The sequence below is a fragment of the Cydia pomonella genome, chromosome 2 (assembly GCF_033807575.1).
Source record: "Cydia pomonella isolate Wapato2018A chromosome 2, ilCydPomo1, whole genome shotgun sequence".
Classification (NCBI taxonomy): domain Eukaryota; kingdom Metazoa; phylum Arthropoda; class Insecta; order Lepidoptera; family Tortricidae; genus Cydia; species Cydia pomonella.
This window is the reverse complement of record NC_084704.1, coordinates 6,399,653-6,419,905: the sequence shown is the minus strand read 5'-3', so window position 1 is coordinate 6,419,905 and position 20,253 is coordinate 6,399,653. Positions and strand designations below refer to the sequence as shown.

Genomic DNA, 20,253 nt, shown 5'->3' with positions numbered 1-20,253 from the left:
CTCACATACAACCTTCTTTAACAAAACATCATGGAAATGTATTGTTATGGTAACATTTCAACTAATTAAGTCCACACGACATCAATTACTATAATGACATTTCAGGAAATAGGGAGTGGAATATACTACTGATACAAATCATGGCAAGGATTTCAAAAGTAAAGATAGGCCCGTTCACATATTTCCAACCAAACGTTTTCGTTTAGTCTCAAATCGCGTTGGGCGCACGAATGCCGCGACGCGTTTGATTGATTAGTTGTGCAGTGCACGATTGGCTCACATTCGTCGCATAACGCGATTTGCAACAGTTCAAAAACCATTTTTTCACCGAAAAAAAGTGTCCCCCACCCTCTAACTTTTGAACCAGGTCTAAAAAATCGTGCAAGTAAAGCAGAGTACTTTCAACGAAAACTATAGCGAATATGATCGGTTAAGCCATTTTTGAGTTTGTGCAAAAGTATTACCTTAAAAATACCGTTACTTCATTTTGCTTGTTGTATACAGGATACCTACAAATATCACCTCTTTTTGGCAGTCTATTATGACGGACGAGCAACTACGGAACCCTACACCGAGCATGGCCCGACATGTACTTGGCCGGCTTTATTGCATACATTATTTAAGTTCAGATTGAATCAACGATTGTCATCTTGACTAGACCCCCAGTAACCTTGACTGCTCGTGTCACTAAAGTTCAATTTTATTTGTTTTCTACAACAGACTATGACATGCAAATGCAATAAAATGCAACCGCCGAGTACGAAGAATTTCATGCATTTCTTTGATGTGGTTAAGATCAAATACAAAGGTTACCGGCTCGTATGGACAAAAATGTTATTAATATACATATATAAATATACAAGTAGTGCAAAATATTGTATACATTGGACTTGTGGAGTAGCAATGTATTTAGGAAAAGGCGAAAAAAAAACTAGACTTTGATGTTAAGAAATTAGATAAAACACGAAACAAAAATCAACGTATTTCTTCTTGGTACCTAGTGAAAGTGAAAGTCTTTATTCTTCAATTAAAGCGTATTACAATGCACTTATGAATGGTAGAAAGTACCACCACCAGTTCTAACCCTACACCACCGCACCGAGAAGATACTGGCGCAAGAAACTCGGCAGAACTCATTTTATCAAAAAATTATACATAAAAAATATTCCTTATAATTCGGTCGGCCATCGGTCACTAACTAGCCTTTCAGCTGCGCCCACCCCAGCCTGTCGACTAATTACCTGTAACTAGAGTGCATCTTCGAAGATAGAGGTATTGCAGGGAAGGACACGTGTGCAATAACGCACACAGGCCAGCATCGGTGACAGCTCCACAGTCCGTGAGGTCTATGTATTCCACCGGTGGCCGACGGGTCGCTAGCCGGCCCTCCAGCCATGCCCACTCCGGCCAGTCCACGGATGGGCAACCTGTAAAAAAATCAAGAATTGTTAAAATAAGGTTACACCTCTTTTCACGCCAAATGAAGGGGAAATACCTATCTTTCACAAGTCAAATAGAAAATATATGATGGATTCAAAGAAGCGGGAACATTCACAGAATTGTTACCAAACAGGCCCTTAGCAAGAGTTTAAACAGCTTGTTTAGCAATAACGTTATTAAGTACAAGACTTAGTAATGAATATTTAAAAAATAACTAACTAAATACTATATAATCATCTAAGTATCTACCTGCCGAACATAATACTTTACAATACCATTCCAAATCTTTAATTTGATATTATAGAAAAGCAATCATAATTTCATCCAGGCCGATAACTGGCGGGAGATGGCACAGGATCGAGACAACTGGCGTGTACTCGTGTCGGAGGCCAAGACTCATTTTGGGTCGCTGCGCCATTAAGTAGTAGTAGTAATCATAATTTTATCCTGTATTTGACGCAAGAAAGAAATGTGATTGCGAGCTATATTGTCACTGGCGTCACTGCCCTATAGCAACGTTGATATTTTTGCTGGCCTGGGGGCCGATTTTTTAATTTCGATCGCTCGATTTCGTGTTCTTACTTTAATAATAACTCCACTACTAAGCATTTAAATTCTACTTATAGAATTTATTTTTAATTTTACTGGTAGAATTGAAAATGTTGGCTTGTAAAGATGTTTGTGAACTCAACCTACACAGCGTAGATTCTTCCAATTTCTCAGTGCTCAAGACTATAAGATAGGTGTTTGTGAAAATTCGACAGATTCAAACATTTGGTATTTATGACTGACCACGAAATAAAACACCACGGAAAACGTAAGTTATTTACGAGGGAAGTACTTAGCGTTGGCACTTAGCGCTTATAATAAAGCTGTAAAGAAACAGAAGTCATAAAAACGATTAATGGTGCCATAAACGTATGCAATAACAAAGGAGACATTATCGTAATCTGGAGCGCTGTTAAAATGCTTTTTCCATACGTCGCATTTTGCAAAACATTGGTGACGTGATGGCAATCAGACTACGCGGTTAAATATAAGGTGTTTACTATGTATGCTCAAGTGCTCTGCAATATTATAGCAATTATAAAAAATACATGTAACTTTTGTGTACACATTTTGGCTCGTTTTCTAGCTACATACTTTCCCATATTTAACCTTTATACATTTATGGTACATGGTGAAATTGTTATCTGGGGCTAAACACTGAGGGGTGGATATGGTCATACTGAAGAAACCCATAGTAAAAGTTGTTCAGTATGTCCCACAAATTCATCCCTCAGCGTATTGGCTACGTGCGAAGTGCATGGTGGGACAAGTAAAGCAATCCCTGCGCATAAGGTGGTAAAAATTAGAACTAACTGCGGATAAATAGCGTCTTTAACATTTCGTACATGTTATATGGCTCGAAATGAAACTTTCATTTACGATTACTTCTGAAACATTCATTGAAATTGTATGGTGTACCACTGACCATTGTAATCTGTATGAAATGCTTAATATAACTAACGTATTTGATTTGATAATTATTAATACTGTATCCGTGTAAATAGCTTTGCAAATGCCACATATTATGTGATCTTTTTGTAGAAGTTAAGAATGGGTATAGTCAGTTATCCTTAAAAGATGGACATTCAACATAGCGGACTTTTTTGTAGACACATGAAAGAGAGACAACCCCACCATACATTGTGTTGTTGTAACTCAAACGGATTAGGCAGCGTTTTCGATTAAAGCTCCTAGCCAGCGTGATTTTTTCCGACAACATCGTTATATTTCAAACAATTTTCACAAAACCTTAACAAGTTATATACCTAAATCTTCCTCAAGATAGATCACTCTATTGATAGATGAAAGTCATATGAAAATCCGTTCAGTAGTTTTTATTTTTGGAGAAATTCTATAAGATGTAGTGAATTGACGTTTTCCCCCTAGACTTACGGACGCTAGGTTGCGTGAAAGTCGTGCACATAGCGAATAGTCAAACACAACAATTTCACCCTGTATATGATTGCGAGCTATATTGTCACTGCCCATAGCGAGCTATATTGTTTAATAATAACTCCACTACTAGGCATTTAAATTCTGCTAATAGAATTGAAAACGAGTGGTCAATACCACTAGATTCCTAATTTCTATCACTCGTATTTCAAAAATAGCATTCCGCCGTTTTTCACAGATTTTCGAATGACGAAATCGAGCGCTCGAAATTCAAAAATCGCCCCCCTGGCCAGAAAGGTAGATTGAGCAAAGAATCGCATCAGCATTAATATTTAACAACGAATGTTTGAAAGTATTCCTCCATTTATTATTCTCTAAAAGATTCTAGACTTGAAGCCGTTCTCGCTGAATAAATAAACTTAAAAACTCGCTAAATTTAAACGATAATTCCCCGGATAACGACCCATTTGCACGTCTAGATTTCCGTAAGGAACTATATCAAGAAGAAAATTATGTGCCGTCGTTATAAGGGATAACTGCACAGATTTTATTTTATATTTGCATACTAATCTGAACTAAGTATATGTATAGATATTATACTAGTACAGTTTTAAGAGAAGCATATAAATTCCTATATAGACATACATAACTGTATTATAGAATATATCTCAGATTATCTTACAAATTATATAACATTTGGATTTATATTTTTATATACAAGTTATTCAGACCTGTCATGTAACAATTAAATTAAAAGTATCAACATCAAATGTCTACTTTTAAAATTTTTACTTTTTGGCTATTCGTGATATTTTCATAATGTAAAATTAAGTGCTGTGCAATTTAAATAATGGCTAAAGCTCGGAGCGCAAAATGTGAAAATATATTTTCATTAACCAATTTTCGCCAGAAACGGGGACATTATCTACCACTTAGAACAAATTCTTAAGTAGGTAATTTCAAGTCGCAAAGAAGTGGTATTCATTTTCATAACGCTAGTTTGAATAGAAAAGTTTGTTATGTTCTGCGGAGTAATCACGACCCACAATTTTAACTTTTTTTGTCATACGGCCCGATTCGAACTTTAAGATATTTCAAAAAATTCCTAAAGATACGTAACCAATAGCACCGATAATATTATATAATTCATTATATCGACGCATTCTACTACCAAAATTTGACATTTCAGAAGTGACGTCTCCTCCGCCTTATTTACCTGTCATTATGTAATGTCCGAATTTGACTCCTACGACATTTCAAACAAAAGATTGATGGACACTACTCCAGAGGACAAACACCATAGAAAGAACAATGGGATTACGTCTATAGGCGTCTAGTGTCCACCAAGGTGTTAAAAGCTTATTTCGTTTAGAAAATAAATGAACAATATTTTGGTTATTCTATGTTTTCCTATTTTGATTGCGTTCTCCGTTATCGACTCAGCATACTGGCACTAATATTTGTACTGTGACAAATTAGACGGATGCTATTACATACCTATTATACGCTAATATGCCTGTCACGTCCCTCCAAGTGGTAACCAAGGTTCATACTAAGATCACCATCTATACAGCAATTATGGTCAGCAAAATAAATATAAAGGGATGCTCCCGAGTGTCCTATGTAATGACTGAGTACTTTACTTAAGTACACGATTAGTGTGTGGGCAATTACCTTGCCAACGCACTGCCACTTGCACGCACCACTAATATTTCTCAAGTATATAGACTATTGCCCTTTTACGCTACATTTATTGTCTATTTTTTTTTGTTACGAGAACAAGCGACATTTCAACGCCAAAAAAACGTTTAGAAAGATAAACATCGATACGTCAAAGAATTACCGCTATCGGTTGATATCATATCATACAGGAAATATTTACTGCAGCACACACCTCTCCCAATGATCGACACGAACAAGAGGTTCACGTCGCAGAATTAACTACTGTCACAATATCCCATCATTTCCATATCTTTTCAAAAAAGCCTTCCAGTACTTGTTAAAGCAACAGAGAGTAAAGAAAGATTTACCGGTAAGGTCGATATGCCTCAAGTCCACCAGGTCGGTGATGAGCGGCGCCAGTGCGCGCGCATCCATACTACTTGAGCCTGTGACCGCTAAGTGCGTTAGATTTCTGAATGTAGCGGCCAGGATCTGTGCGCCTGCTGCTGTCACCTGCAGAAGAAAATAATGGATTGCTGATACAAGATAAATAACCAAGCAAACAAAAACAGCTAGAAGAATTGTTAAGCCGCAGAATGACAGTATCACATGTGTAGTGGCGATGGCATAAATTATTTGCAAATTTCAAAAGCAAGAATTTTCATAACTTACACAATGAACCTCAGTGGGTTATATGTTGGTGCTTTACTAAAATTGAATGTATTATAAGGTAAATTCTCCCGAGCCGGGATTAACTGTGTCTTTTTTACTGTAACTTCATTAATTTATTTTAAACTTTATTGCACATCAAAAAAGTTACAAGTGGCGGGATTAATGCTTCATTGACTTACGATTAGATGCACTGTCTTTTGAATCAATTGACTATCCGTTTGTTCTTCTGCTCTCCTCTTCTCTCCTCCACAGTGAGCGGTTCTCCAACGGCCGGCCCAGTGGCTCTGATCTTCCAATCCTCTGGCTTGACAGTTAGCGTGAGATCCGTCTCAGCTACCAACGTCCAATTCTTCGCCCACCACTCCCTGACTCGATTGACGCAAGTTCCAACCCTCACGCCCGCACAGCGATCCGCTACATCCCAGCTGCTCCTACTTATCTTGTTCCACACCTCAAGCCTAATCAATCTCCACTGTCTCCAGCTATCAAACGTATACTAACCACATCGCCCGCCATTCCTTGACTCCACTGACTCAAAGTCCAGCTCTTGCATCCGCACAGGAAGCGGCTACCTTCAACTATCCAGCGGTTCTAATCTTCCAGATCTGAGGCCTGATAGCAACAAGAGCAATCACCAACGCATACTTTCCGAAAAATTCTTTATCCGTCACTTCATTGACGTAAGTTCCAGCCCCTCACAGCAAGCAGCCATCTCCAACGGCTCTCTGATCTTCTAATCCTCTGGCTTGATAATCAGGCGCGAGATTCTCCACCAATCACCAACGCATACTAACCACAGAATTCTTCGCCCGCCACTCCCTGACTCCATTGACGCAAGGCCCCGCCCTCGCCCCGGCACAGCGAGCCGCCACCTCCAATGGACCGGCCGCTCTGATCTTCTTCCAAACCTCGGGCCTGGCGGTGAGACGCGAGATCAGTCGCGCCCAGCGTCGACACACGCGTGACATGCGGCAGAGGTCTGAAACCTGAAATGTCATTCATGTTGGTTATAATTACATATTCATAAGTAAAATTATAAAAGTTATAAACTATAGTTGACTGGTATCGGGCATCGGTACGAAGAACGGAACAATATTTAAGGAGTTGAAATCTACATAAATAACACACTATCTTAATTTAAAAAGAGAATGAAAAGTAAATCTTGGCAGTTTTCCAATTACCTTATATTATATGTTTCTAAAGTAATAACTGCGTTTGCAATAGACTTATATTTATACTATATCAACTGCAATATCACGTAGTAAACAAAAGGATACAAATATTGATTCCGGTTCTATTTAACTTTGAAGCTCAGCATAAAAGCGTATCGAAATACGCAGGATTTTACAATTTTATTTTTCCATTTGCTGACCCAGGTCACACAGTTGTATTTTAGTAGGTTTACTGGGAGACAATAACTTTTGGCATTAAATCCGCCTTTTGTACGTTTAGGTTTTTTTTGCAAAACATTTTTAAATAGACAAATAAAAATAGTAAAATAGAGACTACGACATAGGCAGGTAACTAATAATCTACTATGTATTCCGCCGTTACACCTTCTGCTCCTAGGAAGTCTAAAGTTGACTACATTAGACCCTACACACTACACTATATTAGCTACCTATACCGTCTGCTAGGATAGGATAGTCCTGGTCTAACCTAAGTCCGTTCAGGGCCGATAGCTAAAGACAAAGCCATTTTAAAACCTACCTCTAAATGCGACAGTATCTTCAACCAAATAGCATCACTAAGGGTGTTATCCCTTCTTCTTCTTGGCGGTCCACAGTCAGCTAACGTGTGATAGCCCTGGTCCAAGCTCAGTTCACTCAGATCGGCGGCGAGCGACAGAGCTGGCTCGGGAGGCGGCGGGGGCCGCCGGCGTGCGCCGCCGCACACGCCGGGCCCGGAACAGCTGGACATCGTGAGACCCTGGAAACAAATGAGGAGATTTAGTCTAACGATCCTTATGTCAGGAGCTATACGGATAACATAATAACAATAACTGGCAATTCAGTAACTAATGATCGAGGCGAGGTATGATATGGCCATTTCACGGCACTTTCCTGTTTTTAGGGTTCAGTAGTCAACTAGGAACCCTTATAGTTTCGCCATGTCCGTCTGTCTGTCTGTCTGTCCGAGGCTTTGCTAAGTGGTCGTTAGTGCTAGAAAGCTGAAATTTGGCATGGATATATAAATCAATAAAGCCGACAAAGTCGCACAATAAAAAAATTTTTTTCTTCAACCCTACAGTGTGGGATATTGTTGGAAAGGTCTTTCAAAACTAGGGGTCTTCCACAAACATTTTTTGATAAAGTGAATATATTTGGAGATAAGATAATCGCTCCGAAGGAAAAAAAATGTGTCTTCCCCCTCTAACTTTTGAACCATAGGTCCAAAAAATATGAATAAAATCGAGGAAGTAGAGCTTAAGAAAGACATTAAATGAAAACTATAGCGGACATGATCAGTGAGTTATCGCAAAAAGTTTCCCCCTCATAGTAAAAAGACGTACATCCACAGTTCATCCCTTGATTAACAATCTACTATACTTTAAGCTCCAGATTAGCTTAGTTTGACGGAAGAGTAACTACGGAACCTTACTCTGAGCATGGCCCGACATGCTCTTGGCCGGTTTATTTATTTTAAAGTTAAAATACGTTCTTTTTATGTTTGTTAATAGGTACGTACTTTACTTATCATTATTTTGCTGCTTACCTACTTTTTTACATATTTGTGCATTTCGTCAAGTATATGATATTGATATTGTTCAACTAGTTGTTTTACTCTAGATAATAAAATATAACCGTGTTTGTTTTAATAGAAAGACGAGATAAGGAAACAAAATAAGCTTCTTTCCGTTGGTGAAGTTTCTCTCTTTGTAGCGGGATTAAATTACATCCAGTTGGTTATTTTATTTTGACAACACCGTGAACACTAGTTTCACGGTCGAAATAAATAGAAACAATAGAAACGGCAAACTATTAAGATAGCTAATTAATTGTTCTGATCCTAAAAACTTACGATAGTTTTGTAAAAGGACCGTGCTTTTTGCGCCACCTTCTGGCTGCTCATAAAAGCGTTGAGTTCCTCATTCACACGATTTCCAGCATTCACTTTCCTTGCAATGTCTTCATCATGTTTGCCGTCCCTAGTGAACAAGGTTCCCAAACTCTTTCACTTCCACTCTTTCTTGAATAAATATGATGAAAAAACAGTTTCGATTTGAATTTCATGGGTAAGCGCTGATAAAGTACTTAGGTCTGTGTTTTTATTAAAAGTACGAAATAAAATTCCCTCCGTAAATTCTTTCAGGTATGCCACTAAACCATTTAATGTTACTTAAAGCTAGTCCAAGTTAACGTCGTTATTTTACCCATTAACATTTTCAATTACTATTCCCCAGTTTCCTTCGTTAATTTTATTGGACTATTAGTATGGACTATGTTAGAGCTTCTTTTAACGACCGACGAGTCACTAATCCGATTACTGACTGAGCGCTTCACCTGAAATAAACCAGTATAAAAATACCCCTATTTCAGTAAAATCTGTTCGTAATCACAGGTCACAGATATCTTGGTTCATTAGAGGTGATGCAACTGCTGTGGCAGCTCATGTACATCCGGACCTTTAGCGCCAAAGGAAAGCGGTGAAAAACTGGCTTAGGCGCAGTTCTAGAAAGTACCTACGGCCGTGTCTATCAACATTCATGCCATAGCTTAATTAACAGTATACTTTAGTTACGGACAATCCTAAGATTAGATTGAAATGCGTGAATAATTAACTTTAACTAACTTAGCAAGGTATTAGCAGTATTGAAATGACCTCTTGGGTTTAATAGGTACAGTAAATACCTATGTACTACCTAATGGAGTTTTCTAAAGTGTTAACAACGCAAAAGCTAAAACCAGCGCATAGAAAATACGTATCCAATCTCATATATTCATACGTGTTCGTTTTTTGAAGATACCGACTATTTTCGGCAGGAAGGCTTTTGGCTGTTTTAAGGGTTCCGTACCAGAAAGGTACAATAGGAACCCTTATGGTGCGACTCTGTCCGTCCGTCCATCCGTCTGTCACATTGCTAAATATCTCGAGAAGTAGGTACTTAAGCTATCGATTTGAAATTTGGAATAGTATTTAACAACGCTAACCCAGACATATTGGAAGGAAGTGTAATTTTTTATTTTATTTATATAAATTATGGAACATTCCCAATATAAATAGGGGGCAAAATTGCAAAGTCTAGTTACTAGTTCAAATGTGGTATCATTGGAAAGAGCTGAAATCGAACTGTTGGTTTTTACAGTGAAGAAAAATTGAGTTATGAAGGAAAATGTGAAAAAATACCTTATATTATATCCATCCTTATACCCCTTATCTCCGAAGTTTACGAATGAAAAATTATGAATTTTTTACATTATAATAACATTATCATAAAGATTACAGGAAAAATAAAATCAGACCTCTATATTGATAACATTTTTTTTTTAATTGCCAAAAATATTGTGTTATTTAATTTGCAATTTAATCCCGTTTGCGGGTGTTTGTTATAGTTGAAATTCCTATGTGATTACACTAAGGGCACCATCTTTCAAATAAGGTCGGCAACGCGCATGTAACACCTCTAGAGTTGCAGGCATCCATAGGCTGTGGTGACTGCTTACCATCAGGCGGGCCGTATGCTTGTTTGCCACCGTCGTGGTATAATAAATATATATATATATATATATATATATATATCGGTTCACATGATAAAGAATTATCCCTGAAAAACCAACAGATCGCAAAAATTTGTTGGCTACGTCGCCCATAGATGGCGCTGTCCACAATTATGCTAATAGTATACTTCTGGTCAAAAGTCTTTCGTGATTATAGTTACATAAGAAAATTTAAAGTTTGTACGGAACCCTCGATGCGCGAGGTAAACAAACTCGCACTTGACCGGTTTTTTTACTAGTTGATAGTGCTCCATCGTAGTTTGCAGTTTGATGCACGCAGTCACCGATTAACTATTTTTCTGACGGGCGTACTGGGAACTGCGAAGTTCCAATCAAATTGTACGATATTTTTAGGTGCACTCTGGCTTTTTTGAACGCTAATGTTGTTTTAGAGGGCACATCAAGCTGTTCTCCTACTGACTGCAATCATGACTCGTCTTCAACTTCATCGCACATTTTTGCCACGGCTCACGAGAGCCTGGGGTACGCTTGGCAACTAATCGTGGGCACTAGTTCTAAATAAAGCGACTCATATCAGACTTCCCAACCCAGAGGGGAGACCAGGCCTTATCAGAATTGCAACCATGACTACTAATCCATTTTTTTAAATCTTATTTAATAGCTATATTCTTGAAGATATTATGAAAGTAAAGACTGTCATTTTAAGTAACTGTTTAATAAAACTTATAAACAAAGAAAATAAATTAACATATTAACTATAATAGGTCCCATAATTATTAATTTATTAATCAAAAGTGTCGAATGAATTTCCTTAAGGGAATAAACACGATATATAAATTGCGCAAGTTTTTCAACAGCCTCATGTTTATAGAGGAGTATAATTGCGGGTCCCATGGCATCGCTGACCTTATTCTACCATTAAACTTCACAATGGACGTATAAATCAAACTAGTTTGTCATTCGACATGTCGCGTCTGTCGCAGTGCATACAATATACAGTATTTTAACTAAAAGCGTAGGTTTAGTTGTTTAAAGAGTTGTTTGTGGTATTTAAGCCTCATAAAGTTGATAAAAACCGTTTTCCAATATACACTAGTGAATATAGAACTGAAAGTTTTTAGAATAGAGAATACTGTAGTAATAAGAGTAGACGGTTTCTCATTATTTCATTATTTTAATTCGTGTATATAACTATTTCTGATTACGCGTACAAATTTACATTAGAATCATCCTGAAACGCATACAGCTCATTCTCTCAAAACCCTTTCTGTGTGGTGATTTTGGGTAATCAGAGCTTTTGTATGAAATCCGTCAGGTACCCAAAAACATGAATTTATTTTACGCGTAAATATTCATTCATACAAGATTTGTTTACTAGTGTCATATAAATACTTAGAGATATCAGAATCTGCTGATATACTACATTTTTGGCAGTTTTTTTACTAATCACATAACTGCGATGTAATCTTTTGACCTCGTTATTAAATGACATGCCTCTCTATGATCATTCGTAAAAGAATTATAAAGGCAATTAAATTTTAAATTCTAAGTTTAAACAGTCCTACGACAACTAGGCTCCATTATAGGAATATAACGGAAGCTTTTTGTAACTCTGTTGTTGGCTGAGCCCACAGTATTACAAGACAACCATTGTATACAATTATGACACGAAACATTTCTTATCACACTTGTACAATTTCAAAACTGCCAGCAATCCCGGAATACAAATAACCACTCAAACCAAATATACTTCAAAAATGTATAAAAAATTTCATTTCAATTCTTTTTGTTATATTAATCTCTACGTGACTTTTTCTAAGAACTTTCAGTGTTAGTACGACACACCAAATGGAACTATAGTATTAGTATAGCATTGCAGGTATGTATGTTAGTCTGTAAGGTTTATGGCATTCGATGCCTGAAAATAAATGTATTTTATTTCATTTTATATGATTTATAGCGAGGTTGTAAGGAGTATCTATTATTTGCTTATTCGACACGGTTCTATCGAGACCCAGGGTTGTAATTAATGTGGTAAATACTTATGTAGGTGTAACGTATGTAATATGCATACAAAGTTAATATTTAACGCGTATACGGGTTTTTAAATACGAGTAAATACATTGCAAATAAACTCAGATGATTATGGGTGTTGTAATAAAATGCGTACAAACAGTATACCTAAGTAGATACTTACCCAGTTGTACAGACCCAGCCATTATATTGAGTACCTACTTATACCTATTTAAAGACACGCTTACTTAACTCGTTCTTACTAACTATAGTAGATATATTCAGACACGGAAAATATGGTACCTATTTATTTCATTATCAGTTCAGTACATTCCCTCGCACACATATAGCAATGAGCTGCGCAAAAATATAAAGTCTAAAGTGTTTCATTATGAAAATTCATATTTTATTTCATAAATTTACACTAAACTTGGTATATTTATAAAATACACGCCTGCCAACGACTTTTAACTCCATAAATCTGGATGATGAAATTCCGAATAAACCCTGAGTTTCTATAATATTCATTTTCGTTCCGCATAATATACCGAATGAGCTGGAACACTAACTTGTAAAAACTCCATGATGTCTGCGTAAACCGATACCTTAGCTCGCTTTACGAGCTTGAAATACGGCTCATTATAATTTAACTGTGCTTCTGTCATATGATACATAGAATATTGAACAACCTATAACAAGCGAATAACACGTTTAAAGCTTTAGAAATAAGGTTGCAGTTGAAAAAGGTTTTTAAGCATGAAACAAATAGGTATTTAGATTCGCAGCTGGTCTAACTGGATTCCTGAGGTTTTTGCAGGTTCTTGTAATGTATATACAACACGTCTTGTGTCATAAGTCTGTTAATAATAAAATTACTTGCTTACTAATATAATTGGTCTATAGCTAGACCAATTACCTACTTTAGGGCTTTGGAGCAAAAACAGAATTATATTATGTAGTTTCCTCATATCATATCAGACTATCCAGCTGTCTATCCGACGTCCCTGTGTATATCACAAGCATGGTACCAATTTTACTACATATCTAAAATTATGAATCTGATGGGGTATTTATTTTATAGCCCGCTAATTAGTTTGTACACACATTTAGGTAAATGAAGACCTTTTTTAACAGCAAATTTTAAAGTGGCAATTCAATAACATGAGCTGGATTTTTTATGGTAGCTGGACGATAACTTTGCCTTTTTATCGAATATTTTTGCAAAAAAAAATATTCATATAGAAATAAATTTTCTTGGTCCTTTTATGGAATCCCCTTGAAGGCGTGATGTGGAGTGATCATTTTTGACTAGACTTCCAGTTTCCATAGCAAAAGTTGTCAGAAAAAGCAACACATTGAATACAATTTTTTACTCGAAGATATATTTTTCATATCATCTCACCTTCTTCGGCCTTTAAACGCCTATATTACTTTCCTGTGACTTCCGTTAATTTAGGGAGATCATTTAGTTAATAAAATGAATCTAAATTAAATTCACACAACGCAAGCCTTCTTGAGCTTATTGCGGGGCTTAGTCAATTTGTGTAAGAGTGTCCATTTCATCTCATTTCTAATCGAAGAAAGCCAAATGTTAGTATTTTTTTTCAGATTAGGTTATTTGGATGAAATGTGTATTTATAAAACAATATTAAAAATACTTTTTTCATTTTCATAGGTTTGAAATGTGGGTGTGAATTGAGTGTGAATGTGAGGTACTTACTGGATTGTCTTTGATTACTCAAATGTATTTTAACACTAGCATCTAAGTGGCCAAGTAAGTACTTTTATGGCATATTCACTTTAGTACCAAAGCAGGCAGGTACTTAACTTTTGGCATTTTTTAAAACAGTCAATGTCTACCAACTGGACCTATTACTTAAATGTATTTTAACACTAGCATCTAAGTGGCCAAGTAAGTACTTTTATGGCATATTCACTTTAGTACCAAAGCAGGCAGGTACTTAACTTTTGGCATTTTTAAAACAGTCAATGTCTACCAACTGGACCTATTACCTATCTTACCTATTTTTAAAAAGTCGATATCCCTATTCTGAAAGTTTATTGAATCGGTACATATTTTGAATCTATCCTATTTTGACTTATAGTCATAACTCTCATTATGACATAACATAACGTACATTTAGTTTACACAATAGGTTAAAAAAATATACGAAGATCCATTAAAAACTGTTTAAGATCATTGCATATTTTTATGACGTTTCTTATATTTGATGTTCGCCTGTTCATAATTGCGAGCTGAATGTTTGCACCTATTAGCACCTACTCAATTGCATTTAAGCGAAAATCTTTCGATCTCTGAATTACGCCGATGGATACACATATCAATATTTTACCTTAATCTTAACTCTTCCCGATTTTCAAGCTATTTTCCATACTAAACCATCATTTAAATTGCAGCTTGAAATCGTGTAAGTACCTACATTCCATTGTGCCCACCCACTCTATCGCCGGCGCCTTGATATTGCACGCCGATAACCACGGTTGTATTCAATACATTTTAATTACAGCTTGGGATATTGTCACAGTGGCGGTGATGTCGGCTAGTTAAGTCAAATGCTATTCAAATGCAATTAGTTAGTCAAATGATATTGTTGTAGTCTCTATTTGAAGGCTTCATATTTCATTCATAAGAATCATAAGCTTAGACTTAGCTGCACATATGTGGCTTTCCATCACAGAAGGGTCATTATGCTTCAAGTGCAATAAGAACCATGTTATCTTAAATTCCAACAGAAATTTTGACAGAATTGTCCTTATTGCACAAGAAGCATAAGGACCCTTCTGATGGTAAGCCGCATATCACAGCTACTCGCAAATTCTGCAAAATCCTTCAATTGACACATCAGTGGCAAACGCCCAAACACTGGAATTCCCAATGTATTGCCTAATTGAACATTTAGGAGCTTATTATTCTTCAAGTTTTGGAAATTTAGTAAAACCTCCATTTTTGTAAAAACTGTTAGGCACCAAGACTTTTCCCTATTCAAAATGCTAATATGTCAGCAATGGTTGAATTAGCCATTTCACGTCATTTTAAATCATAATTTTTAAAGGACACAAAACTAATATAACGAGCGTATATTTAAACAACTTGAATAGGGGCCCCAGACCCGTGCGTGGCTGGAATCAAGGACTATATTACTTGTTGACGAGATTTAGCTCCACTTCGTAGATCTCTAGCCGCAGTTGGTAATCAAAAGCCTTTGATGAACTCTCCACAGCTTTCCTCGATATTTAGATTGTTGTAACTTTTTGCTAAGAATCTAGGTTTAAGCTGGACAAGTAGTTACAATCAAGGTATTAAATATCGACACGGACAACGTGCCAAAAATATGTACACACTACTTTAATGTATCGGTAATAAGGTCATGTATACATATTTTTGGCACTTCGTCCGTGTATAATTAATACCTTGATTGTACATTTTAGATTTATATCTAAATTATTTCATTCTTTCTTTTTCAATTATTCCGTCGTTTATGGCGTTATTCATGAACGCGTGTCATATTTAATAAACCGTTGATAATTGTTTGCCCTTGTTTGATAAAAAGAGACAAATTTTAACCGAGACTAGCAAGAGGTTGCTAGGTTTATGAATAAGGGGGTAAGTATAGGGTAGGGGGTAGTACTTGGAAGTATTATTACTAGTTTTTTTGTTTTATTTCTTTTTAAGTAAGTCTCTTATTAATGAATAGATAAAAATCCCATTAAATATCGACTCAACGGCACTTGAAACCTATGTAGATAGGCTTTAACGAGGCCCCAATCGTTTTAGAGCCAGACCAAGATAAGTTGGCATCGATTTTGAAAGCCCAGCCGGTGTGAGTATTAAATGTCATAATTTCATAGAAGCTTGACGTTTGAAATAACACTTGCACTCTCTGGGCTAACAACATCGCTGCTAGTTTATCTTGGTCGGACTCGACCAATACTTATCGATAAAAGAAATTGGTTGTCTCGATAAAAAAGTCGGAATTCAATTGGCCAACTTTTTTCGGATTTTATGCTAATGTATAAATTACAAAAAAAGTATTCATTAAAACCTACGGAAGCCCCTTTGTGAGTATGGCATGACTAATCAGTAATCAACGATAAAAAAACCGACGAAGTGCTTTCGGACCACACATAATATGTACTGTACCTTCATACACAGAAAGCCATACAAGCAGAATAGTTTCGCGCTAAGCAAGCGTATCTTCGCGGCACGTAACGTACGTTATTTTAGTAAGCGTTTGGAAAAATTCATTATTGGCTTATTGAATAGCGTTCAAAATATTTTTCATGAAAAGTATTAAATTGAGTCGTATTTTTTGTTTTTACATATTTAAAATGCCATAATGTATATCTATTGGTTTGCCTGATTGTTCCACTCGCTTACCTGTTCAAGTGGTTGGAATAACTACATATCACTCCGCAATTGAGCCATGTAAGTCTACTGTGCTCCTGTCCTTCATTGCCAGACTGAATTGAATCGTGCATTTTTCTGGCTTACTCACCGAACTGCGGAACTATTGTGCTCATTCTTTATAACGTTAATAATATAGCGAACAAATAGAAATGTAATAACCGACTAAAAGAACACATGCTTACTACACTGAAAAAAAAAATAGCCGAACTGGTTTTGTAACTTTACTAAATAACTAAACTACGGTTATAAGAAAATAAACTTTGCATAAATTTATACAACTTATTTTGTAGTGTATAATAAATACCTGAACACTGATAGCCAAACACGGTTTTGTAACATATATATAACACATAGTTCGCAAGTCCCAATTTTTGTGTAAACAGTAACCAAAATGTTTGTTACAGTTATGCAAACATTTCTTTCAGTGTATGTAAACATGAATATAGATTGTGTCATTCACGAAGGCACGTGTCTTCACTCGTATCGTCATGTTATTAAAGGTTAGATTTGACAAATCTGCGCGTCATCGTGGATGACACGAACTATACAATGTAGTGTCATAACTAATTATATAGGAAATTATATAATCTCTCACCGTTATCAATCCACACAATGATGCAATTACGCCTTTTACGGAAGCAGGTTTCTTGAGAAAATGCTATTACAAAAATATCACTATGATTTTTCTATGGAAATTGTTTACGCGAAACTAGTTCACCCTCCGGCCATGCTAGCGGCTCTTTATATCTTAGTTTGAAATCTTAGATTCCATAGATCGTTTAATAATTATTTTTATAAATTACTGGTTACTTTCATTGCGAGTCTGCTCAGTCTTGTCAACAGCTTATAATTTAGAGATATTTTACAAAATTCCCTCTGATTAATGACGAAAAAGACTTATATTTGAGATACTTCGGATAAAAGATAGAATTAGTGACGGCGACGAGGAGATATTTACATTTCATTAAACTTCTAAGCATATCTGCTTAGAAGTTTAATGAAATACTTGCCATACTGTTTTCCTTTTGATTAAACGGGTAATCTTTAGTTATCTGCTACTGACTTAGAATTCTTTAGTTTTATTTTGCTCTTGTCTCGTTTACTGCCTCGTTAATTGAAGTGCTACTTTTACACTAAATGGCTCTTAATTTTCCATTATTCTGCGGTAAATATCTGCTATAAAATTTACCCAGCAACACAGAATAACTTCAGCCTTTATAATTAAGTTCATAATATTCAGCATAATATTATAATGTTTTTTTTTTTTTTTTAACTTTTGAGTATTCTAACACTGAATAAAATAATTAGCTGGACTCAGCTGAGTAATTTAAAAATAACTGGATTTAGTAATAAAGAAATACGTTATGATCAATATCCTAAACAGTTTTTTTTATACAAACCGACCTGTTGGTCGGTCTTACAGTAAGTCCCAATTTTTTTAACGTATTGAAATAGTATAATTTGTTACTTTTATGCAAGCATCTTTCAGTGAAGGTAACAATATTTTTGATGGCTGAAACAATTTCAGTTCTGTCCGTGTGAACTCAATACCTATCACGTCTACCACGTGTATGGAATCCTTAATGGCCTTCAATCAAGCCCGAGATTTGGGGCCGAGCCTTAGATCGTTGGAGCGACGTATGAAAATTCCTTCACAGCCGTAAACCCTCAGCCCTGTGGACATAGGCTGTAAACGGGGTCGAGGGCGGAGGTAAAGTGGCGAAGAGTACATTATCATAAAGAGGTGAGAGCGTTATGGCCTATCCAGCGAAGTGGTCTGCATTATCAGCGGGGTACATATACCAGGTGTTTCCTGTAACAGGAGCAATAAATTAAACTGTAGACTGTACTCCTCAAACTGATCAACATTTGTTCAGTGACTTTTAAAAATAACTTATATTTTAATTTTTATTACACATTGAAGTTAATTCTAAGACGCAATGTATTGCGAATTTGGTTACGTTTAAAGCGTGACAAGCAACGTCAAACACACTGATGTCAGCGTACATTGAATATAATATTAAATTTGTATGAAAAAGATAAAATCTACACATTTCATAATTTTTAAAAGTTGTTAATCATAAGTTATATCATTTTAGGAGTACAATCTATGGTTTAATTATTTGCTCGTGTTACAGGAAACACCCGGTATGTGAAAATGAGAAAAAATATTCTGTATTGAATTTAAATTTCAGATGTAAAACAAGTATTGAAAAGTCAATCAACAAACAACAACAAACATAGACAAAGTATTGCAATTTATTTTCCATTACAAAAGTGAAATGAAAATTATTTTTTTGATATTTCACGATTAATGATCAACTTCTATTCGCCAAGTCACGAATGAAATCACTTTTACAGATATTGGCAGCAAGCTTTACAAAACTTCAACGAACTTACTAAGTTTCCACCAACTAAACATGTTTCCCGTTAGCCTAATTCCCAATTGAGCACCCAGCTTTACTGTACAGATATTCCACAAAAGTGTATGGCTGGAAAAAGGTTTTACAGCTAGGTACCTAGAAGTAGTAAGAATGTAGTTTTTTTTGTGACTAGAGTCGCAGTAAAATGGACATAAAAGCCATGCAATATTTTTTGTTTACTGAAACCAAACTTTGACAATTTACAGCCATATTCTTAAAATAAGTAGAGCCTCGTTGAAGGCTAGTTACTCGTTAATGTATGATGTAAAAAAAACTAACTGTTACAGTCGAATTCAGAAGTATGTATATTTTTTTTTCAAATAATGTATATACATTTATGAACTCAACTGTACGAAAGCATGTGTTTTGTTTTATAAAAGTGAATTTGGGCTAGTCAGGAAAATATGTTGGTGTGGTGAAATGACATAAAAATATCGTGATGACGTAATGGATACATATCGAACACTATATCTTTCAGTCCCAGAATGGTTAAATCGCTTTCTCGCTAAACATGAAATTACTTGTCAGGCCGTCACACGTAAGTATAGACATATGTGCACTACATTCATAACCATAAAGCACTCAAACTTGACGTGACACCTCAACACGGCCTATAAAATCAATTGCGTTATCATACTGCTGTCATATCGGACTGGCTGGGTTTGGCTACATTCTTGATCTAGTTACGAAAAGCTGTCTACATCGTGCCTACACTCTAAATTAGGATTCATAAGAGATCAAGTGACACTTACGTATGTAAGGTTTTTAAAAACCGTTTTTAACCAAAGGGGCAACAGCTCCTTATTGCTAGTTTGTTTTCTCATCTAGAATTAAGTACATATAAATGAAGAAATAGTTGAGCTTACTAAAACTGTCTGTACCAAAAACTTATCCGACAAGATAATATTTTACAGCTTGTACAGTCTTACCCATTGTATGGGATTTTGAGTTACCAAAACGTCCCGCTTGGCGCGCTGTTTACAAAATGAGACTT

At 36.0% G+C, this 20,253-nt stretch overlaps 1 protein-coding gene across 1 annotated transcript in view; it reads right to left on the bottom strand.

The window, feature by feature from the left end:
* The window catches only part of LOC133532494 (F-box/LRR-repeat protein 7), a 93,242-nt gene that overhangs the window by 11,494 nt on the left and 61,495 nt on the right, over nucleotides 1–20,253 (bottom strand). Inside the window, exons 2-5 of the mRNA XM_061871205.1 lie at nucleotides 7,426–7,644; nucleotides 6,510–6,701; nucleotides 5,412–5,556; nucleotides 1,242–1,427 (exon numbers count right to left, since the gene is read on the bottom strand). Coding sequence (XP_061727189.1) covers nucleotides 1,242–1,427; nucleotides 5,412–5,556; nucleotides 6,510–6,701; nucleotides 7,426–7,635 — 733 coding nt within the window. The 5' untranslated portion in view covers nucleotides 7,636–7,644. The remainder of the gene's footprint in view (nucleotides 1–1,241; nucleotides 1,428–5,411; nucleotides 5,557–6,509; nucleotides 6,702–7,425; nucleotides 7,645–20,253) is intronic.